The 15,710-nt window shown below is 43.7% G+C and overlaps 1 protein-coding gene across 1 annotated transcript; it reads right to left on the bottom strand.

Annotated features, from left to right (window-relative positions):
• Window positions 1-2,581: 2,581 nt before the first annotated feature.
• LOC147610447 (sufE-like protein 1, chloroplastic/mitochondrial) lies at window positions 2,582-4,097 on the bottom strand. Its single transcript, XM_086786424.1, has one exon. The coding sequence runs from the start codon at window positions 4,013-4,015 to the stop codon at window positions 2,939-2,941; it is 1,077 nt and encodes a 358-aa protein (XP_086642550.1). The 5' UTR covers window positions 4,016-4,097; the 3' UTR covers window positions 2,582-2,938.
• Between the last annotated feature and the right edge of the window lie 11,613 nt (window positions 4,098-15,710).

Genomic DNA, 15,710 nt, shown 5'->3' with positions numbered 1-15,710 from the left:
CCTTCCTCGCTCTGGCCAGGCCATACAAAAAAAAAAGATCTTCCCTGTAAGCATGACCTAAGCTTGAAAAATTATATCTTCATTTCAAATTTCAAAACCAAAAATCTTCTATTCCCTTGGCCACATTTCTTCCTCTAGTTTAGCCATGTGGAGAGCTTATAATTAATAGCCTAGGGCTAACAGCTTATAAATAAAGCAAGAAAGCTAATAAATAAAAAAAGGGTCAATAATGGACCGATTATTACTATATGAGTGACCTTGGGATCACTTATTAGACACAAGAGGTCAAGTAGTATAGGGCTACCAAGAGTGTGCAATGTGTGAAAACAGTTTTTTTTCCCAGCCCTAAAAAGGGGATTTTACAGGGCTATATTGGTTTTATTTGGGGTTGTCCTTGTTGCTGGCCGACAGCCTTTAGGCTGGGCAACCAGCAGTCCCACAGACTATATATAGCTTTGCCTCATCACTTCACCATTGTACCACTTCTTGACACCATACCTACTTTATCATCATCGCTTGTCAGCCTCAGCACATCAGCGTTTACTACTGACCACACCTTGGGACAGCAGCCCACTCTTTGCTACATGCCACACTGTGGGACAGCAGCCCTCTCTGCTACCTTACATAGCTTGTTTCCTTATGCATTCACGAGGACATGAATTGAACAAAAGAGAAGGGCACAAGTATGTTACATCTCAACAGGCTTAGGGACATGGACTGACCTAGGTTAGGGCTAGAACGTGGGGACCTAGAAAGTTTACACTGGGCTATGGGCGCTAGCAAAAAGATGTCTAGATTGGCTGAGAGCTTATAATTAATAGCCTAGGGCTAATAATGGCTAAAAGCTTATAAATAAAGCAAGAAAGCTTATAAATAAAGCAGGGCCAATAGCCAAGTTATTGCTATATAAGTAACCTCACAGACTCACAAGTCATTGAGGTATCCACGCAGAATGCAGAGAGGGGACATGCAAGACCTCATGGCCATGGAGCTGCAAGGTGGGTGTTTTGGCCTAGTGGTTAGGGGATGCTAGGTGGGGTTATCAGTAGTACCAGGCAAGCTCGCAGCAATTAGCCCTCTGTCTCGAGGGGTAGTTCGATGCACTGAACCTACGGTTGGGTGGTGAGTCACTTGCCACAATCCATCGTTGTCATACGATGCGTATGACTTCAAGTCTGTGAAACCTCGTTAAGGTTTCGGTTCTAGATCAAATATTCCTTGGGTGTGGTACCTTGTAAAGCCACAAAAACAAACCGTGACAAATAAGCAAGTCAAACCCGGCAACAAAATCGAATCCTTGCTTCCACCTGGTGGAGTAAACATGGGAGCCTCGCACTACCACTAGGCTCGACGCTATGACCTCCGCAAGGGCGGCCAAATAATCCAACTCTGTCAAGATGTAACTGTGTGAAAACTTGCCATTTTATCCAGCCCAAAAAGGGTATTTTTTGGATATTTTATGGCTTTTACTTTGTCTTTGCTGCTGGCCACCACCTTACCCTGACCGACCAGCAGCCCTTCAAGGCTATAAAAGAAACTCTACGTAATTCACTTCACATACACACCATCTTGAATCTTCTTGCAGCCGGGTGCTCCTTCAGGCAGTACATCGCCTTCCTGACATCAGCATCTGGTTCAGGCTGCCTACAGCAGGGCTGAAATCACCGTTTACATCTGCTGGTACAGGCCGCCTACAGCAGCGCTGACAACAACGTTTACATCTGCTGGTACAGGCCGCCTACATCAGGCTTCACTTCAGCGTTTTTCTTCTGCTGTCATCTGCATTTTACATCAGTATACCTCAGCGCCTACTTCAGCACTTCATCTGCATTTTATCATCAGCAGACCATCAGTGCTTACATCAGCACTTCTGCGTTTTATGTACAGCATATGGGACAGCAGCCCTCTCTGCTACAGTAGATCTTTTTCAGCAGGTTGACTTCTTCTCATCACCGGGATAGCAGCCCTCTCTCCTTGACCTCGACATCGGGACGGCAGCCCTCTCTGCTCACTTCTTCAGGACCGCAGCCTACCATCTGCCTCGGATCGTGGCCTTCTCCACCCTCTGCATTACCATGGGACAGCATCCCTCTCTGCTCCTTCAGAGTCTCACACTGAGACCCTGTACTGGATTTTATCATATATATATATATATACACTCATTGCATGCTATGTGATTTGCTCTGATCTCTCATATATTTGGTCCTTTCATCCTTTTGCCCTCACAATAACCGCCGAGGAACCTCATGTTGATGATACGCCCCTTGCTTGCAAACTTGGGCAGCTTGCAAGAGGTCTCTAATTAGACCCCAGCCCGTTCTGCCACCAACAAACTTGCAGCCCCTAACGAAGCGCATGAGGATCGCTTCTAAAAAGAGGTGGCCGAGAGTGACCTCCGTTGTGGTGGATGGAGCGGCCACCATGGCATCCTCCAAAGAGGGAACAACCAGGGACAGCCCACCGACTAAAGGGCCAATCAAGCAGAAAAGAAACTGAAATATCAGGAACAAATAAAACAGATAAGGAAAAGAGGGGGGGGTGGGGATGCTCTTTAGTCTTCAGCCCTACAGTGTGTCTGATTGCTTGTAAAATCGGCATCTTTTGGTTAAAACACAAAGAAGAGGGAGGCCAGGATAGCCTTACGCTCTTAACAAAGAAACCCCACCGTCCAACATTGGACGAACAGGGGCAGGATCAGGGCTGATGGAAGATTGGGCCCATGTCATGTCTCAAATTGATGTGATGCTCAACAACCTAGAAGGTGCATACACCATGAGAAACTGGCAAGCGTTAAAAACGCCGATTATATCATTGTCTAGCAACATTTGACAGCATCCACCATCTCATACATCTACATTATAAATGCTAAAAATTCTTCATTGAACAAGTGAATTTCCCTCTAAGTAGATTATTTGAAAGTCAAAAATGGACTCTGAGCTCAAACCCTGTCAGCTTCAGCAGGCGTTTTGGCTACAATGGAGAGAGCATGAAGGCCATTCTGGAGCTCCTCTTGCAGCAGATCATACACTAGACGATGCCTTTTCACCAAAGTCCTTCCTTCGAACTTGGGCGAGATGATCTTCAAGTTGAAATGGGTTTCTGAAGCCCCTCTCTGCACTCCAGCATGACCTGCGTGCTGGTAAGAGACGTCATCCACCTCCAACGCAACAGGATCCAGGGCAGTTTCCAGCTTCTGCCTGATGATCTGCTGCCTGGTCATGGCTCCCGGCTCCACCCCGGCCTCGTAGCCATTGTCAGCCTCCGCACGCCCAGGGGCATTCCCTTCTTCTTTGGCCTCATCGGAGCCTCCATCAGAGAGACTCGAAGGCTTAGCTGCCCTAATCCCTTCGGACTCCATAGCCAGTTCCAGAGTCTTCTTCTGCATCAATTTCAACATGTTGAGAAATCCGTTACTGCGAGAAGGAGTCAAGCTCTGATTAAGCCCTAGCATCTGAATAAAATCAGGTGAAATTCTCAATATTTCTGAAGCTGGGGAGCCAGACAAGCCCTCGACAAGGAGGGCAGCAAGGCCCTTGGTGAGCAGAGAGTCGGATTCGGCCTCGAAGTAGACCCTTTTCTCTTGGTCTATGGATGCGCGGACCCATACCTGCGAGACGCAGCCCTTCACCTTGTTTTCTAGGGTTTGGAACTCTTCGGGTAAGGGTTTAAGCTTCTTGCCGTAGTGCAGAAGCTGCTCGTATTTGGCACGGGGCTCCGGCACGAGCTGAAAGAGCTTGACTATGTCCGCGAGCTTGGAAGGCAGATCCTCCACGGCCTGCGAGGAAACTATGGCGGAGTGCAGAGGGCGAACAAACTGAGGTCTGGAGAAGCAGGCGGCATGGCGAAGTGGGGCGAAACGCAGAAGCAGAAAGCGGCTGCGGCGAGGGGGGAAGAAGGAAATTGGCGTTGGCGATGATAGTGATGGTGATGATACAGATGAGAGAAAGAGAAACGGGCGATGGTATCGGCAGAAGGCTGCAGCAGAAGATGCAGGGAGAAGAGACGATGAAGGCATACCTGCAAACCCTTCCTTAACTGCAGGCTTTCGTCTCCCCTTCTTCGTGGCAATAGGTCATGGGCACCAAAATATTGTTTTGCATTTCCATTAAATATATTCTGAGAGTTTTTCACGAATAAGAGTGTTCTTCTAAGGTTTTATTTTGCGTTAAAAAGACAATGAAATCCTCCTTGCCCTTATTATTTGAATTTAGCATGCATTCACAACTTTATCATTCGGCGGTAGCTTAGTTGTTTAGGTGTTTCCGAGGTTATGGGTTCAAACCCTACAAGCTACCCCGAATTGTAATGTTACCCACGGGCGTGTGTGGGGTGTGGTGTTTGTAAAAGGGCATGCGGGGCCTCAGAGGAGTCCTTTCATCATCTAGGAATTAGTTGTTCAAAAAGCTAAACAATTCTCTATAAAAGGGCTCTTGACGTGGCATTTAATTAATACACCTACAAGATGTTATGTATATACACCTACAAGCCTTGGCTCAACTCTGGGATTAATGTGGACTTATTTTTCTCCTTGCCTTTTGGAGGGCAATGTGGAGAGTTTTTTTTTAAGAGTGAGTGCACATCTTTTTAACCTCACTCCTTGAGCGGTGAAAAGAATCCAACCCATGTCCCATGCAAGGGAGGATGCTAGCTCCACAACTAGGCTATTGCCCCCGCATCGACAATGTGGAGAGTTTGGCATAAACAATCAATTGGAAAGAGTCAAGATCTTGCATGATCTCGATGGACAACAAGTTTTTGGATTTTTGGTCCTCCCCATGGTGGGAGTATATGGTCAATGATCTTGCTATCCAATGGTGTATCTTTTTTATATTGATATTTTAAAGATGTGGTATTAATGGCATTTACTATATGTGTAAGCGAGTTTATGGATGTTTAATGTAGGTAAGCTTAGTGTGAACCCTAGTTGAGTTAGGTGTTATAGCTATATATGTAAGAGGGTTAAAACCTTGTGGATGTTTGGTTCTTAACTTATGCAAAACATTGTGGAGAATGGGGGGAAATTGTTCAATCAAAGCTACTGAGGTCAATCATCAAGCAATCCAAGGGAGGAGGTTATAATTTTTTATTTTTGAATTTGTCTTGATCTGTTTTAGATACGTTTTGATTAGAATTTATTGTTTATGTAAGTATAGTGATCATTGTTCTGATTATAATTTATTGTTTATGTAAGTATATTGATCATTGTTTTGATTAGAATTTATTGTTTATGTAAGTATATTGATCGTTACTTACATTAGAAAGCCATTGCAATCCAAGGGTAAACGATTCTTTTGCAAATTTATTTTTGAGCAGATTGGATTTGAGGTTAATTAGCATTTATTGTTTGTGTAAGTATAGTTATTGTTTATAATTAAAACACTAATAGTGGCATAGTGGCAAGACATCCTTTTGCAAAAAGGTGACTGCTTTGATTTGTGTTCTGTTTTTTTGCCATGAATGACGAGCATAATAAGTATTGGCTTCAAATTTGCTAGTTTAATTTATTATAATATCTACATTGAGAAGTTGATAAAGTGAGCATGACAATTACTTTTCTAATCATAGTTTGATATGGTGATAGCTCATTTACATGGCATTTGTAACCTTTGAAAAAAAACATTGATTTTGTAATCTTATGTGTCTTGAAAACAATCATTATGATACACACACACACACACACACAGAGAGAATAAAGTTTCTAACTAGCAAGATGGTGTTAAGGTAAGCATTGGGGTAGCAAGGGTTGATTGGATTAGGATTTAGGCATGGCAATTTTGTGAGTATCATGATTCAAATGGATTTTAATCCGTTTCTATGAACCTTTTTCAACTGGGACATGTGGGTGATGAAGCTACAAATGCACTTATGGCTTGAAAGCTAGTCAGAGGCAATGATAGTTGGGGAGAGTTTAAGAGAAGAGGATTGATCAAGGACGTTGACAAGAGCAACATTGTAGGCTTCAGCCACTCTTTTCTTAGTGAAGGAGACCTTGTTGGAATTAGGGTTGCAGGAATGCACACACAACTTCAAGAAGATGAGGAAGCTTGAGCACAACACAGTAGTGTATTATGAGTGCCAAAAAAGAAAGATAACAAGCCCTAGAAGATAATGGGCGTATATACAATGCACGGGGGAAAAAACCTCCTAGTGAGGGAAAAAGTGCCCCGGCGGTCCTAAGTGTGTTCACACACATCACTACTATAATATGGTAACAAATCCCCCCTGGAGTGATGCGGTGAACAAGAGCTAGCACTCATGTATAGGGAAGTGTCTAGCTATGTGGACGAATCCACAAAAGGGAGTAAGCCCAAAGCTTTGCGAAAAGCTTCGAACTTCTCACGAGGCAGAGCCTTTGTGAAAAGGTCTGCAAGGTTATCCTGTGTTGGCACATAAGCCAAACTGATCTCTCCTGCAGAGAGTCTCTCCCTGACATAATGGTAGTGCACCTCAATGTGCTTCGTACGAGCATGGAACACTGGGTTCCGCGCAACTGCCAATGCGCTCTGACTGTCAGTGAAGATGGTGGTGGCAGATGGCTGCCCAACACCCAAATCAGCCATAAGGCGTCTGAGCCACACACACTCAACCGTAGCTGTGAAAGCTGCCCTGTACTCAGCTTCACAACTAGAAGTGGCCACAGTAGGCTGCTTCTTGCTCAACCATGATATGCATGAGCTTCCAAGCATGAAGCAAAAACCACTCGTGGACACGCGTGTGTCATAACAACCAGCCCAGTCAGAATCTGAAAAAACATGTAAATCTGGCGGCAATGATCCCCCCTTGGGATAAAACAACCCAAGATGCTGAGTACCACTCAAATAGCGAAAGATACGCTTCACTGCCTGCCAATGCTTAATGCCTGGGCTATGCATAAATCTGCTCACCTGTGAGACTGCAAACTGAATGTCTGGCCTCGTAATGCATACATAAATGAGGCAACCAACAGCTGTCTGATAGAGTGTGACATCAAAGTGATCTCCAGCATCATGAAGACTCAACTTCAAACCTGTCTCCATTGGAGTAGCAATAGGCTTGCAGTCTTCAAGGCCAAATCTCCGCAACAATGTTTCAATATACTTTGTCTGACACAAAGCAATACCTCCATCACACTGCTTAAATTGTATCCCCAAATAATGATGCAAATGCCCCAAATCTGACATCTCAAAAGAGGCATTCAAATCAGCCTTAAAATCAGCAATATGACTCTCATTTGGTCCTGTGAGCAGCATGTCATCGACATAGAGAGCAATGATTAGATGTACACCATCCACACGTTTAACATACAAAGTGCTTTCTGTTGGACTATTCTGAAACCCATGTGCAGTCAAATATGCATGTATTTTTTCATACCAAGCTCGTGGAGCTTGCTTTAAACCATATAAAGCCTTTTTTAACCTGCACACTTTGTTTTCCTGCCCTCTTTGAACAAAACCACGAGGCTGCGATACATACACCTCCTCATGCAAATCTCCATTTAAGAACGCAGTCTTTATGTCCAGCTGATGTACATTCCAACCATTATGAGCTGCTAATGCACAGATGCTACGAACAGTGGTCATACGACATGTGGGAGCAAAAGTCTCATCAAAATCAATGCCCTTCTCTTGAGCATAACCTTTTGCAACAAGCCTAGCCTTATGGCGATCCACTGTGCCATCAGGCTTACGCTTCAATTTGTATACCCACTTAGTGCCAATGGCCTTCTTGCCAGGGGGCAAGTCACATAAAGACCATGTACCATTCTTCATAATAGCATCGTATTCTGCTTGCATAGCAGCCATCCAATTTTCTGAACTTTGTGCCTCATCAAATGAAACAGGCTCACTTTCATCGCACATACTAGAAACAGCCAATGCATAACAATCTGACGCATAAGAGGCACCATGAGAGCCAGAACGAGTGCGACTAGACAAAGGGGCATCCAACTTGCTGTCACGCAAAGTCTGCACCAGCCATCTAGGCATATTCCTAGAGCCCTCAATCTCTTGTCTCTCATCCTCAAGTGCATCATGCACATCTGCATCAGATATAGGCTGATCTGTGCCATCATTTAAAACCTGCATAGGCTGAAAAACTGCCTCATGAGGTATTGCACTTGACTGTGCACCACTGAAAAGAGGCAACAATGTATCATAGACATCACGTGAGCTGATATCTGTCTCCTTAGTACATGAAACCAAGGGCTGAACTGCATCTTCCACAAATACAACATCACGGCTAACCAAAATGCGCTTTGTCTGTGGATGATACAAACGATAGCCTTTGCTCTCAGCACTATATCCAACAAAAATACATTTGACAGCTTTGTCATCCAATTTTCTGCGATGTTGCACAGGCACTAATGCATATGCCAGGCAACCAAAAACACGTAAATGGCCAACAGATGGCTTGCGGCCATGCCAAGCCTCATATGGAGTGACAACCTGTAATGCTTTGGTGGGACACCTGTTTAGTACATAAGTGGCACACATGACAGCCTCAAGCCAAAAACCATGTGGTAGACTTTGACTCTTAACCATACATCTTGCCATTTCCATGAGAGACCTGTTTTTTCTCTCAGCCACACCATTTTGCTGTGGTGTATACGGCACTGTACATTGGTGTTTTATCCCACGCTCAGCCAGAAATGCATTAAATTCTGAAGACATATACTCCCCCCCTCGATCTGAACGGAGGGTGCCCATCTTACTTTCTGACACATTTTCAGCCATAACCAAAAACTGTTTGAAGCACAAAAACACTTCGGACTTTGCCTTCAAAGGATATACCCATGCATGCCTGGTAAAATCATCAATGAAAGTCACGAAGTAAAGGTAGTTTCCAAATGATGGAGTTTGCATGGGACCACAAACATCACTGTGAACAAGCTGCAATCTGCGTTCAGCTCTCACTGATCCATCTTTGGGAAAGGAAGCACGCTGCATTTTACCCAATATGCAGCCCTCACAAACATGCTTGACAGGTGCCTCAAGCTTAGGCAAAGAAGACACCATTTCAGATTTCTGCAGGCGCAGCAAACTTGCAAAATTCAGATGACCAAAACGTGCATGCCACAGTTTTGCATCTGAAATAGCCTGCGTATCCATAATAGCACATGCTGAATCCTCTACACATTTGCCATCCATATTGAGCTTATACAGCCCTCGACATAGTGAACCAGATGCTACAATGATGTCACCACAAGAGAGATCATGAACAGTACATCTGTCATCCACAAATTTTACAACCAAACCTGTTTTGGCAAATGCGGAGACTGACAGCAGATTCTTTTTGATCCCTGGCACATACAATGCATCAAAAAATGTAAAGGTGTTGCCATTTGCAACATTCAGCACAATCTGTCCAACTCCTTTAACGGGATAAGAGGAGTTATTGGCACAAGTGACAGTATTCCCTGTGGGAGCAGACTCAAGGAAAGTGAATAAACTGCGCTGCGAGGTGATATGCTTAGTGGCACCACTGTCAAAGTACCATACAATTGAATCTACTGCGGACATACATGTGTCATGCAAAGATGGGTCATAACTGCACTGCGCATTGAATGCCCATTCTGTATCTAGCACAACATTAGCAGATTCATTGTTAGAAGGAGAGACATCTGCAACAGCCATACCAGCCTCTTTCTTCTTAGCCTCTTTCGCAGCCAGCTTAGGACACGCTTTGATGACATGATCATTTCCCTTACAGTACTTGCAAAATGTCTTCTGTTTGTCACCCTTCTTCTCATCTTTGTCTTCCTTCTTTGGTTGCGCAGCATTTGCAGATTTCTGCTTACTAGAAGAAAAGCCAGCTTTACCTTTCCCGCTTCTCTGACTAGCAACGAAAGCTTGATCTGCGACACGCATAATATTCCTGTTTTGCCTTGACTGGTCTTCTTGCAGCAAAACAGAAACTAACTCCTCAAATGATAAGGCATTGGGATTGCCTTTCATCATCAAGCGAAGAGTGGAAGCAAAACTCTGATAAGAATCTGGTAGACCATTCAAAACAGTCTGCACAAGTGAACTGTCTGACAGGATTTCATCCGCAGAAATGAGCTGCTCTTTGAAATCCTTGATCTTTGTCAAAAAGCTATCCATAGAATCACCTTCGTTCATATGCTCACTCTCCAACTGTTTTCGGAGATAAGCAACACGAGCCTCATTTCTTGCCTGATACAATGTGGCAAGTACATCCCAAGCATCCTTAGAAGTCCTGCAGGAGCGAATATGTGGGATAATGGTACGTTTGACAGACAGCGCAATCAAGGCATGAGCCTGCGCATCTCTACCATCCCAACGAATCTGCTCTGCTGAAAGTGGTGGTTCTCGAACAGCTGCTACAGCACTTGTGCCTGCACCATCATCAACAGTACCTGTTTCTGATGTGTTTGCAGCATTCCCAGCCACAATAGGACGTGCATCAATACCCTGCACAATGTTCCATAACCCCTTTGCTACCAATACATGTCGCATCATATATGCCCACAATGGATAGTTGGTACCATCCAACTTATCCTCAGCAGCCAACATGCGGAATACATCATTGTTGTCAGCCATGGCCAATGACTGTACTACTAGATGTAAATGCTGTCTGTAAGAGGTAAACCTGTATAAAATCGACCTGTGCTATGTAGCACAGCCCAAAACAGACGAATGGGCACCTGTCCTGCAGATTTTAATCTGGACAGAAAATCTGCACAGTAGGACGATTTTGCCTGCGCAGTACTTGGAATGCAAAAACGGAGGGCGAAATGACTTCAGATCAAAATTCTGAAACGAACAAGCCCTACGGGCTCCCCCACGGCATATACTAACCTGCAGACGCTCGTGAAACCTCGTCGCAATCGGAGGAGATGAAGCGGCAGGTGCCGGTGATGCTGCCCGGGAGGAGGAAGCCTGCTCTGATACCAATTGTTGGAATTAGGGTTGCAGGAATGCACACACAACTTCAAGAAGATAAGGAAGCTTGAGCACAACACAGTAGTGTATTATGAGTGCCAAAAAAGAAAGATAACAAGCCCTAGAAGATAATGGGCGTATATACAATGCACGGGGGAAAAAACCTCCTAGTGAGGGAAAAAGTGCCCCGGCGGTCCTAAGTGTGTTCACACACATCACTACTATAATATGGTAACAGACCTTAGCCACACTTTCTCTTTGTTATTGTTGCAAACGCACATCCCCAGCTTTGTGGGTGACGAAGCTACAAACACACCTATGGCTTGAAAGCTAGTGTGAGGCAATGATAGTTGGGGAGAATTTGAGAGAAGAGGATTGACCAAGGAGGTTGATAAGAGCAACATTGTAGGCTTCAACCACTCTTTTGTTTTGTGAAGTAAGAGCTTAGCCACACTTTCACTTTGCTATTGTCACAAACCCACTTCCCCAACTCACCTCTATGTATTTCTTCACTCTCTTTTGATAGTCAAAAATATGATTATGTTCTAGGGTAAGCTCTTGACTATTAAAGGCTTTATAATACATTTTTTTTCTTTTGATGTTTAACATCCCCATCTAGTTTAGTTGGAATTTGATGGTTTACTGTCATCACTTCTAATTATCACTTGATGGTTTATTGTGATCACTTCTTATTGATTGTCACTTGTAGTTTGATGGTTTACTGTGATTTTTAATTGATTATCACTATTTATATTCAGTAATTGTGTGGATGTGCTTGTCTATATGTGATTATGAGACCCAAATAAACAAGGTGTATGTTTCTTTCAACAAATGATGGCATGAAACCATTTACAAAGGGGAAATTTGTAACTTTGTTTATTTTTTGATATTTTCTTTTGCTATTTTGAAATATGAGTCTTGTCAAATGATTTTTAATGAAGGTTTTTGCATATTGAACGTTATGGCATGATGTTCTAAATAAAAGGCTTTTTTTAGCATTCTAGTTATGTGTTGCAACTTGATCAAACATGGGCACTAGTTTACTATATCTCAAAATTGTATTGTATGTAGACAAAGTAGGCTAACTGGTGAGCACGCCTCTACAAGAAACACGAACAATAAGGACTCTAATGTTCAATCATTGACTACGATACACATGCTTTGTCGAAGCATGTTTAAATAGAAATACTTAGGTTAAAAGATTATTGTTTAAATAGAACTACTTTGTCGCTGACTCGTTTGTTAATAATCATGAGGCACTCTCATAAAATGTATTTAATTCAGTGTGTTTTTGGTGGCTCAATGCAAAAAGCACCATTTTAATACACATTCTTTCCTTTATTTGTTTTTTCCCATAGTAATTAGAGAAGGACCTCTTCATGTGTAGTCTTTTATTGAGGTATTGTACACATAATTGTGTTTGCTTTAGGGTTGATTAAGTGTTCAAAATGCGACCAGGGCCATCAATGGTTCTAGATGGCAAAAAGATATTCAAACAACCACTTTGTAATTAAGTTCAACAATTCTAGATGGCACAAAGTCATTCAAACAAGCACCTTGCAATTAAGGTGATAAATAAGATTATATAATAGAGACGTACCTTTATTTTGGTGAGTTTGTTTCTTATAAGACATATATGTCTATGTAGTTGACTTGCTATCTCAGCCTATAGGTCCCCGTGTTAAAGGTTGAAAATCATGCCAATGTGGATTATTTGTCAAATCATAGTAAGGGTTTGCTAAGTGTTGTCCTTTGGAATGCACTAACCACAAGATGTGTTGAACAAGGGCATAGTGAGGAAGGTGTGGTGAGGAAGTACTCAAGTGTTTTAAATAGGTGCAACCAGAGCATTTGAACATGAGTACGAGAATTGTGCTTAAGAACACCCCAAGAAAGGAGGGCCAAAAGTTTGCCGAAATCTAGCTAAGACAGTTTCCTCATACCAGGTTCTATAACAGTTAGAACCCATCGAGTTCAAACCCTCCTCACGTTTATTTCCTCACACCAGTTCTAACTCTTACAATTCATCGAGTTCAAAATCTTCTTACATGTATTTCCTCACGTGGGGTTTAAACCCGATTTCATAACAATGAGTGTATCACAATGAGTGGATCATAATGAATGGCCCAAGAGGTAGCATGCTTGGCTCCATAGGACCCATTGTGAAAGATGTGGTGTTGTCTAGGTAGTACGTGTGCCTTTTCCGCGGCCACGTGTGTGTTGTGCCTCACTAATATTCTACATCAAGGAGAAAAGATGGACAAAACAAAATGATGTATGATCAAGTTATGAAGAAATAATGTCCATATGTACAACTTGGACAAGCACCTGTAATGGTTCTTGATAGAATATCTACAACTTGGATGGGCACTTGTAATGATTCGACAAAATACTTATCGCATGCTAGGAAGCTAGAATGAATTCCTAGTGAATGTACTTTACACATGTATTATGAAATTAAGCATTGTATAAGCCATAGGTTGCTTATGAGCCAGCCATCCAACTGACCATAGTTTAAGGGTGTGTTAACCACTCCATGTTGAGATATCGAGCTCAACTTAGTGTTGTGGACATTGATGACCCGCCTGGGTAACTTTCACACTTTATGTCATTGGATGGGTTTGTAAGATTTTGGGGGATGTGTCACTGGTGGTAAGATTATGGGGGGTATGTTTACAGGTTGTGTGATAGCAAGCTTTTTGGTGTACAATTATGGCATAGTTATAGCACCAGATCATGAAGTCAAAGCCCAAGAGTTAGCATGCTTTGCTCCATGTGACCCATTGTGGAAGATGTATTATTTTCTAGGTAGTGGATGTGAAGGACATGTGCCTTTTCCACGGCCAAGTGTGTGTTGTGCCTCCCTAATATTCTACATCAAGGAGCAAATATGGACACACCAAAATGATGTATGATCAAGCTATTAACAAACAATGTCCATATGTACAACTTGGACAAGCACCCATAATGGTTCTTGACAATATATCTACAACTTGGGTGGGCACTCATAATGATCCGAAAAAATACTTATGGCATGCCAGAAAACTAGAATAAATTCCCAATGAATGTACTTCACACATGTATTATGAGATTAAGCATTGTATAAGCAATAGGCCACCTATAAGCTAGCCATCCGGTTGACCATAATTTAAGTGTGTGTTAACCACTCCATGTTAAAATATCGAGCTCAACTAGAGATGTGGACATCAAGGACCCACCTGGGTTTTGCACTTATGTCATTGGATGTGACAACAGCCACTTTGGTGTACAACAGTTATGGCATAGTTATAGGACTAGCTCATGTAGTCAGGTTCACACTTTGCTGAGATTTTGGGGGATGTCTGTACCGGTGAGATTATGGGGGATGTCTGTACCGGTGAGATTATGGGCGATATGTTTATAGGTTGTGTGATAGCAGCCACTCTAGTGTACCACAATTATGGTATTGTTATAGCACCAACTCATGTAGTCAGGTTCACACCATGGACCGCCGACCCTTATATGTTATAGTAGGAGAGTACTTTCTCTTATGGTATGTACTCATCTCTTTATGTTATTGTGGACGGGAAGCCAGGTCCTCCACACTCCACCAAGAGCTCCCACCATCACCTCCAACTTCTCCGACCGCTCTGACCATGCCGATGCCCTTCGACGGCCCCGATCGCCGTCACCTCCGATTGCCCTGACCACCGTCACCGCCGGTGCACCTCCGACCGCTATCATTGTCAGTGCCCTCCGACATCTCTAATTTCCATCACCGCTGGTGCCCTCCGACATCTCCGATCGTTGGTGTACTCCGACTGCTCGACCACCCGATGCCCTCTGACGGCTCCGACTGACGTCGTTGTGCCAGTGCACCTCTAACCGCCATTAACATTGGTGCCCTCCGACATCTCCAACCACCGTCACTGCTGGTGCCCTCCGACATCTCTGACATGCATGGCACTCCGATGGCACTCATGGAGGCAACACCCCTCTCCCTTTCCCAAGGCAGGGCAAGATCCTCTCCGACATCCTCTTGAGCACCATCTTCCTTTTCTCGACAGAAGATCTTCCCTCTACACTACATGATGAGGGTTGGGACTTCGAGGAGGAGGACACCCAAGGAGGAGATAAGGGGAGCACACTCTCACAACAAGACACACTCACTTGTATCACATTCATGGTAGCACATTGAGGAGAGAGCACATTCTCTGTTGGAGCAGAGTCTCTCTTGTATCATTCCTTTCGGTATCTTGATATACAGTGTTACGCTCTTGTGGTGTTTGGTCTATCTCTCTGTGTGACTGAGGTGAGTGAGTGGACAGTGGTGGGTGGGTTGTGAGTGGAGAAGGCTTGTAGGGATACTGCAATGCTAGGTGGTGGTCGGAGAGCATGGTAGACAATGTAGAGCGTAGGTCTTGCATGTCTAGCCGGTGAGGTTGACTCATCCTTGGCGGGTATACTTCCCTGAAAGGATCCACGCTCCCTTTTCCCCAACCCTAGTGTTTGTGCCGGTAGTTCGCAAGTTCCCTAGTGAGGACCGATGGAGTCCTCTACAGCTTACACACAATTTGGTGATCATGATGGGACTCTCCTAGAGGCCAAGGATAGTCTCAAAAAAATTTCTTTTTCTTTTTGGTGATATTTGTTCATTGGTGAGAGGAGTGTTGTGTATGCCCCCACCAAAGACGAGCTTCTGGAGGTGATTCACCCCTTCATTCTCCTCTTCGAACTAGTCATCGTAGGGTTCTTCCTCGTTCCCTTACTCTTCACTCAGCATCTTCCTCTCCTAACCCTATGGCAGCTCCAAGGCCAGAGCCATTGGCTACTATCCTTAATTGCATGCAA

This window comes from Cibotium barometz, chromosome 49 (assembly GCF_041138505.1).
Source record: "Cibotium barometz isolate CiBa-2024 chromosome 49, ASM4113850v1, whole genome shotgun sequence".
Lineage (NCBI taxonomy): Eukaryota > Viridiplantae > Streptophyta > Polypodiopsida > Cyatheales > Cibotiaceae > Cibotium > Cibotium barometz.
This window is presented reverse-complemented; position numbering and strand designations above follow the sequence as displayed.

Excerpts from the sequence above, each read along its gene's own strand:
- LOC147610447 (XM_086786424.1), bottom strand. The coding sequence starts at position 4,015 with ATGCCTTCATCGTCTCTTCTCCCTGCATCTTCTGCTGCAGCCTTCTGC.